Source organism: Papio anubis, chromosome X (assembly GCF_008728515.1).
Source record: "Papio anubis isolate 15944 chromosome X, Panubis1.0, whole genome shotgun sequence".
Lineage (NCBI taxonomy): Eukaryota > Metazoa > Chordata > Mammalia > Primates > Cercopithecidae > Papio > Papio anubis.
The window spans coordinates 121,093,497-121,102,040 of NC_044996.1; the positions used below are offsets into that span (position 1 = coordinate 121,093,497).

The following is an 8,544-nucleotide window of genomic DNA, read 5'->3' on the forward strand; positions in this document are numbered from 1 at the left end:
TGGCTTTAATACCTGGAAAAAAAAAAAAAAAAAAAACCTCACATGAAATTGCCCATTTCACTTGGATGGAATACAAATTCACTTCTCCATATGCCCAGATATATGACATAGCACATTATCTACAAAATTAAGAATGAATGGGGCAGGGCAAGGTGGCTCATGCCTGTAATCCCAGCACTTTGGGAGGCCAATGCGGGTGGATCACTTTGAGGTCAGAAGTCCAGACCAGCCTGGCTAACATGGCAAACACTGTCTATACTAAAAATACAAAAATTACCCAGCTGTGGTGGTGCACACCTGTAGTCCCAGCTACAAGGGAGGCTGAGGCAGGAGAATTGCTTGAACCCCGGAGGAAGAGATTGCAGTGAGCCCAGATCGCGCCACTGCTCTCCAGCCTGGGTGACAGAGCAAGACTCCGTCTCAAAAAAAAAAAAAGAATGGCCAATTTTTCCCACTTATCTTCAGTCCTAAATGCAGCAAATGCTGCTGGTGCCATATCCCTCTCCCCTTGGCACTAGCCATTCTGTACACACAGACAGTCTTACTGCAAGCACCTGTGACTCTTTCTGAGGACATCCTCAAGCCACATCAGCATGGGTGGCCCCTGTATGTGGCAACCAGAAGTATCAGGAAATAACGTTCCCAGCACTGTCCTAAGTCAATGAGAAAGAAGTGGATGAATAAATACCCCAGCTTCCTTGCCTCTAGGGCAGAACAATCTGAGGCTTCTTCTGTACTGTCTTCCAAGGTCCTCAGCATGGACCAGTTTTCCGGAGCTGCTTGTGCTCAGGAATACGTCTTCCATTGTTTCCCCATCCCTGACTCAGCTCCCCTTTCTGTCACCAATGCTTCTAAGGATTAGCACCCAAAGAAACTACTCCCACTCAAATCCTCTCCTCCGGGAATGCTTTTGGGGAAACCCAAGTGAAGACACGGGCAATTCACCAGCTGAAGATCGAGTCCATCCCATGGCAGGGCGGGCAGATGTACCTCTCTAATAAGTGAGATGCACCCTGGGATATCAGCTGGGGGAGGGGCAGAATTTAGATCACACTCATGGATCAGAAAAACAGGCTATGGAGTAGTTCTCCCCAAAAAAGCATTATTGATCTTGTCCAATAAAACAAACACAAACAAACTGGGAGGTTTCAAGGCAACAAAGTTAATGGAAAACAATGTCCCATAGGTTACCTAAGATTGAACGATAACACTGCAAATCCATCATTAGGATCTCAGCTAAGGTCTACAGTTTAGTCTCATCATTGAAAATGTATTGCCATCACCTGGAACAATTGTTCTTATCCTTATCAGGTGCAAATCACCTTGTAGAAATGAATGGTTTCATGTCTCTCTACCATCCTGAACTGCAATCCATAGACAATGTAATGACCCACCACGTAATTTTTTAATCTGTAAGTGCCCTAACTCAACACATGGAGAAATAAAAGGTGAGTCATTATGTAAATGAACGTCATGTACTGGTGCATCTACATGAACACCCCCAGGCGGGAGCTCACTGGACGACGACACGAAGAATCCTGACGTTTGCCACAACCTGTGGGTTCTCCAGGCATGCAAGCATTGCCACTTCGGGCTCATTCCGCAGCCCAGTGGCTGACGGATACCGGCAGCAGCGCTGCCATTGATGGCAAGAGATTCCAAAAATGCCAACAATTGTTGAAGTTTCCACCAAGACCAGTGACAACTTCCCATGATTTCCCGACAGTGTCATTCCTGTGGAAACCGATGTCTATGAAAGATGTACGAAAGATATGTCTATACCGTCGTTGGTGGCTTGTGCTTTTGCATGTACGCTTTCAAGGCGAAATGGCAAGTGGTCAAGTGCAAGTGCTGGCAGCAGACCCGGAAGTGCAGCGAGTGAGCCTCGCACCCGTGAGGCCAGAGAAGCAGGAGGCATCTGGAATCTGAGGTGTGCTGCAAGTGCGCATGCGCGTAGACGGGGCCAGGAGTTGACCCTGGCCCTGACGTTCACTTCCGGTGCAGCACTCAGAGACGCGAAGCCCAAGCCACAACACCGACCCCTCAGGTATCCATGTTTTCAGAAACCCTCAAACAGATTGGGTAGGGCTTCCCGGGGGGCGGGTTTCTGGGCAGGTGCCCAGACGCGCCCAGGAGCTGACCCCGGCCCTCCTGCTCACTTCCGTTCCAGCCCGCAGAGACGTGAAGCCCCCGGTCACGACGATGAACCCTCAGGTACCGATGTTTTCAGAAACCCTCAAACAGATTGATTGGGTAGTGCTTCCCTGGGGGCGGGTTTCTGGGCAGGTGCCCAGACAGTGCCCAGGAGCTGACCCCGGCCCTCCCTCTCCCGTTCCAGCCCGCAGAGATGCGAAGCCAGTGCCAGGTCGACGACCCCTCAGGTACCGATGTTTTCAGAAACCCTCAAACAGATTGGGTAGCCCTTCCCTGGGGGCGGGTTTCTGGGCAGATGCCCATGTTGAACTCAGTGTGGACTTGTGGCGTCTTGCGGGCCTGTACATTAATATGACAGCCGTGACATCCACCCCACTTCACCAACGCACATGCGTTTTCTCTCCTGTTAGGGGCCCTGTTTTCTGTTACAATGGATCGAGATTTAGAACAGGCTCTGAATGGCGCAGAGAATATCATTGAAATTGCCCAACAGAGACCTCCTAGAAGGAGATACTCACCTAGGGCGGGAAAAACTCTGCAGGAAAAACTTTATGACATTTATATAGAAGAATGTGGAAAAGAGCCTGAGGATCCTCAGGAATTGAGAAGCAATGTAAACTTGTTAGAAAAGCTTGTTAGGAGAGAGTCCTTGCCATGTTTACTGGTCAATCTATACCCAGGCAATCAGGGGTATTCTGTGATGCTCCAGAAAAAAGATGGGTCCTTTGCAGAGACCATTCCGCTGCCTTATGATGAAAGGACATTGCTCGACTACTTGGATGCAGAAGAATTACCCCCTGCTTTGGCCGATGTCCTTGATAAAGCTTCGGTTAACATTTTTCATAGTGGGTGTGTCATAGTAGAAGTTCGTGACTACAGGCAGTCCAGTAATATGCAACCTCCTGGTTACCAAAGCAGGCATATTCTCCTACATTCAGCGATGCCGACTTTAGCCCATGAGGTGAATACAATGACAAGAGATGTCCAGAAATGGAGCCAGGAAGACAAATTTCCACTTGAGAGCCAACTGATCTTAGCGACAGCTGAACCACTGTGTCTCGATCCTTCTGTAGCAGTCGCCTGCACTGCAAACAGGCTGCTGTACAACAAGCAAAAGATGAATACCGACCCGATGAAACGGTGCCTCCAGAGGTATTCATGGCCCTCTGTAAGGTCACAGCAGGAGCGGTCTGACTATCCACCTCCTCCTGAGATGAGAGTGTCGACTTCTGGCCAAAAAGAAGAAAGAAAAGCAGGTCAGCCTTATGAGCTGGACATTGCTAAAGCAGGACGTTGTGTAGACATGTGGAAACGCAGATCCTGGAATTTGGCTGTGCCTTCGGAAGTGGATGTGGAGGAACTTGCTAAAGGGTGTCAGCCCGTCACAGCTGCTGAGCCACAGCACCCAGTCTGGCCAGCCCAGGAGGTAGAAGACCCTTTCGGATTTGGATGGGAAGCTGGCTCTCAGGCCTGGGACACCGAGCCAAGCATCATGCAGTCGTTTAGTGATCCACTTCTCTGTGGTGAAATAGGGCCCTGTAAAAAAGCCAGGCAGAAGAGCCGGAAGTCTCCCTGGCAGCCCTTCCCAGATGACCATGCAGCTGGTCTCAGGCCTGGGTCAGAGACTTATGCTGGGAGGGCAGTGAGTCAGGCCCAGGAATCGGTGCAGAGCAGAGTCAAAGGTTCAGGCAAGATGTCACACAGCTCCAGTGGCCCAGCCAGTGTCAGTCAGCTCTCTTCATGGAAAACACCAGAACAGCCTAAGCCTGTGTGGGTCCAGTCTTCAGTATTGGGGAGGAGAGAGAAACATCCACCTCTCTGTACCCAACTTCCCTCAAGCTCAGGAAAGAATTCCTCAGGTACCAGTTTCCCCCCACAACAGGCAGGCAGCTCTCTTAAGCGTCCTTTTCCTGCTGCTGCTGCCACTCCTGCGGCTTCTGCCGCGTCTCCCGCTGCTGCTGCTGCTGCTGCTGCTGCTCCTGCTCCTGCTCCTGCTCCTGCCACTGCTCCTGCTCCTGCTCCTGCTCCTGCTGTAGCTGCTGCTTCTGCAGCACCAAGTCATTCTCAGAAGCCCTCTGTGCATTTCATTCAAGTTAGCAGGCCCTATCCAGCTGCCCAGCCCCCCACCAGACTCATAAAAATAGCCCCAGCCATTCAGGTCAGGACAGGCTCCACTGGCCTAAAGGCCATCAACATGGAGGGCCCAGTCCGGGCAGCCCAGGCTTTGGGTAGCAGTTTCAAGCCTGTGCAGGCCCCTGGCTCGGGTGGCCCGGCTCCTGCAGGAATCAGTGGCAGTGGCCTTCAGTCCTCAGGAGGTCCACTACCAGATGCAAAGCCCAGTGCAGCACAGGCATCTTCTCAAGCACCCCTTCAGTTTTTCCTAAAAACTCCTGAAGGTCTCAGGCCCATGACTGTCCTCCAGGTTCCACAGGGCTCCATGGTTTTGAGCAGCACGCAGCAGCAGTTCCATCAGCTGGTTTCCCTGCAGCAGCTCCAGCAGCCCACAGCTGCTCACCGTCCTCAGCCAGGGCCACAGGGTTCCACACAAGGTATGAGCACTCAAGGGCAGGCCTTCCCTGCTCAGCAGCTTCTTAAGGTGAACCCCACTGGAGCAGGTAGTGGTCTGCAGCCCCACACTGGGTTGGGTCTACTTGGCTCTGCCCAGGTTCCTCAGCAGGGTATCCAGCTCCCCTCTGTCTTGAGGCAGCAGCAGCAGCCACAGCTGCGGCTGAAGCTGCAACAGCGGTCACAGCCGCAGCTGCCACAGCCGCCGAAGCTGCAACTGCAGCAGCAGCCACAGCCACAGCAGGAGCAGCCACAGTCACAGCAGCCACAGCCGCAGCATATCCAGCTCCAGACGCAGCAGTTGAGAGTCCTGCAGCAGCCAGTGTTTTTGGCAACAGGCGCTGTTCAGATAGTGCAGCCACGTCCAGGTGGGCAAGCAGCGAGCCAGTCGGTAGTGCAGACAAAGGGAGGCAAGCCAACCCCTCCAGCGCCCTGAGGCTTGTGGTTGTTTGTCTCTCTTTTAAAAGCACAGGAGTACTGACCCAAATGAATTCCCAGTTTTTACTTGAGTTTTGTGTTTTTTTTCCTCATGTTTTGGTATTTTACATTTTAAAATACACATTTTACACAGAAGCACAATCCACTAATTTTTATTTAGAAACAGGGAAGTGATCTCCTAAAGGAGCATTGTTTTGCTTAAGTTGCTCCTTTTGTTGTCGTTGCTGTTGATATAATTAGTTTTAATATAGTATTTTAAGTGTCCAAATCCCAACCAGTTTGAGTTTAAACTTGTGAAGTGTATAATTTCTCTAAAGCCATAAGATGGCAATACCAACAATGTTAATATTTTAACAAGATTTTAATTTTAAGTTAATATTTTAACAAGAAGAGTGCAATTTAAATTTTTTTAAATGGTAGTAAAAACATAATCTAAAATGGACCACCTTAACTATTTTAAGTGCACGGTTCAATAGTATTAAGTCCACCCCCACAGTTGTGCCGCAGGTTTCCAGACCATCTTACAACACTGAAACTCATGCCCATTGAATACCAGTTCCCCATTCTCCCTTGCCCAGTCCCTGGCAGCCACTGTTCTGCTTTCTTTCTCTATGAGTTCACCACCCTGGCCACTTCATGGAAGTGGAATCATATGGCATTTGTCCCTTGGTGAGTGGCTTATCTCACTTGGCATAATGTCCTCACGATCTATCCCTGCTGTCTCATGTCACATGAAGGTCATTGCTTTTTAAAAATGGTCTCACTGTACATAATATATATGAAAGTGACCTATGAACTCTGAGAAACCTCTTTCAGAAGAGCGTAATTGTATTTAGATTAATAGGTTTATGCACAATATATGGAATGGAATTATTACACATTCATTTTGAAAAATAAAATGAAAGTACAGTACAGTGATGCTTGTTACACTGCAGTTGAGTACATGGGAGACTTCCAAAGCTATGGAATAGAATTAGTGGCAGATTTGCTTGTGTGACAGTCCCCTGCCCTTTCAAAGGCCCTGTCTGCACCTAGTGCTCCACAGAGCGAGGCTCTCTCACTGGCTTTGAAAAGGCTCTTCTTGGATGTTTTGTGTGCTCTCTCTTTATAAGATCATTTACATTTTTTGTAGTTTGTTTGCAAGAAGTTAATAGTGAAACATTTGAAAATCCATTTTATTGGTTTGCTTTTCAAATATTTGTAGCCTTGTTTCTTAAGTAGAACCCCCGTCTTTGTCTTTGTCTTTTTCTCTTTGTTGATGCGTCATCATCAGTTGTTCAGCCGTTTCTGTTCCCTCATTTTTTCCCTCATTGCAGTGAGACTCAAAGAAACATGAACTTTTGTGCGCTTTTGTTTTCCATTTCTTTTTCCTTTTTAACAACTAAGGGGTAATCACAGAACAACCAACCATTGTAAAGTACAGTTGTAAAGTGGCATTTAGTACATTCATGATGTTGTACAACTACCCCTTCTGTTTCCAAAACATTTTCATCACCCACCAAGAAGTCTCTGTATCCATGAAGCACTAGCTTGTCATCTTCACACCCCCAGCCTCTGGCAACCACCAATTTGCTTTCTGTTTCTATGGATTTACCTAAATATTTCCTGTAAATGTAGTCATACAGTATGTGGTCTTTTGTGTCTGGCCTCTTTCACTCAGCATAATGTTTTTTGAAGTTCTTCCATGTTGTAAAATGTATTGCTACTTTATTCCTTTCTGTGGTTCAATAACATTCCATTGTTTGTATATAGCACATTTTTGTTTATTAATTCATCTGATGATGGACACTTGGGTTGTTTCTACCTTTTGGGCGCTGTGCATAGAGCTGCTGTCAACTTTCATGTACAAGCATCTGTTCTAGCACCTCATATTTTGCTCTTTTACAACCTTGAAGGGCACCCTGTGTAATACTTGTTTTTCTAGGTACACATCTATATTTCTCTGTTTTTTGCCTTAATGAAATAGAAGGAAATTTGATCTGGCGGTTCCAAAAGACGTCAGTAAAGAGACAGGTATCCAGTGAATCTTACTTGGTGAACCCTTTTACTAATGCGCTACCGATGCTGTTAAAGATTTGACCAACTTCAAGCAAACACATCGAATTTCCCAAGTGACACCAAGTCCATCAGAGCAGCCTGAACATAACTGGGAATGGTGCCTGCACTTGTAAGAAGCGAACCAGTGCAATGACCAGTTGTAGAGAAGAGTTTATGCATGGCCTTCAGAGCTAAGCAGTGACCTGAACTCCGTATATCACCAAATTTGGTGTAGCTTTCTCCTTTGCCCTCTGCTTCTTTCAAGTAGTACATGGAGATAGCAGCTAAATTTGTGCTTCAGTCATGTGACCTTCCCTTCCCAGGCAGGCAAATAAATTGAGTTTTGTTTCTGATTATCATTTGGTGGTCTTTATTTCCTTATAATGATCCTCAACATGGTTGATAATTGGATGTAACTGCCACAATGATGAAGAGGAAAGAATATAACCCTTGAAATGAAACCCCAGAGTATGTATTTATTTAAACACCTATAGAAGGAGGATTTTCCACAGTAATGTTGGAGATGGGGGAGAAGACAGACCAAAGAAAAGTAAAAATGCCTCTTTAGAACCAAGATTTTATTCAACCCTCATCTCATTGTGTCCTTCAGCAATTTAAGCTAGATTTACAGAATAGTGAAATGTTAATAGATGAGTACACAATAGAAAGAATGAGAAATAGCTTGGTGCAAAAGTAATTGTGGTTTTTGCCATTACTTGTTTTTTGTGTTGTTTTGTTTTGTTTTTTGTTTTTTTAGATGGAGTTTTCACTCTTGTTGCCCAGGCTGGAGTGTAGTGGCACGATCTCAGCTCACTGCAACCTCCACCTCCTGGATTCAAGCGATTCTCCTGCCTCAGTCTCCCTAGTAGCTGGGATTACAGGTGCGTGCCACCACACCTCACTGATTTTTTTGTATTTTTAGTAGAGACGGGGTTTCACCATGTTGGCCAGGCTGGTCTCAAACTCCTGATCTCAGGTGATCCACCTGCCTCAGCCTCCCAAAGTGATGGGATTACAGGTGCGAGCCACCACACCTGGCCAGTTTTTGCCACTACTTTTAATGTCAAGAAGCACAGTTACTTTTGCACTAACCTAATAGAGGCAGGCTCAATATTTTAGTGGCTTATCGCCCTACCCCAAGTCAGAGACCAGGACACAGACCAAGGAGATGATAGAAATAAGATTGCAAGAGAAAAGTATTGACCAACCCAGGAAGTACAGATATTTGTATCTGCACAGAGAATTTGTACTTATTTATAAGTGACAAGTTTAAATAGCTGTCATTCTGTATTAGATTTCTGTTTTGGGAAAAACACCCAATTCTAAGAAACTTATCTCTTAAAAGCAATG

At 46.8% G+C, this 8,544-nt stretch overlaps 1 protein-coding gene across 1 annotated transcript; it reads left to right on the forward strand.

Annotated features, from left to right (window-relative positions):
- Positions 1–1,827: 1,827 nt before the first annotated feature.
- Positions 1,828–6,713, forward strand: LOC101006644 (putative transcription factor SPT20 homolog-like 2). Its single transcript, XM_031660603.1, has 4 exons — positions 1,828–1,893; positions 2,005–2,214; positions 2,339–2,381; positions 2,523–6,713. Exons 1-4 carry the CDS (start codon positions 1,828–1,830, stop codon positions 5,153–5,155), a joined length of 2,952 nt encoding a protein of 983 aa, XP_031516463.1. The 3' UTR covers positions 5,156–6,713.
- The last annotated feature ends 1,831 nt before the right edge of the window (positions 6,714–8,544 follow it).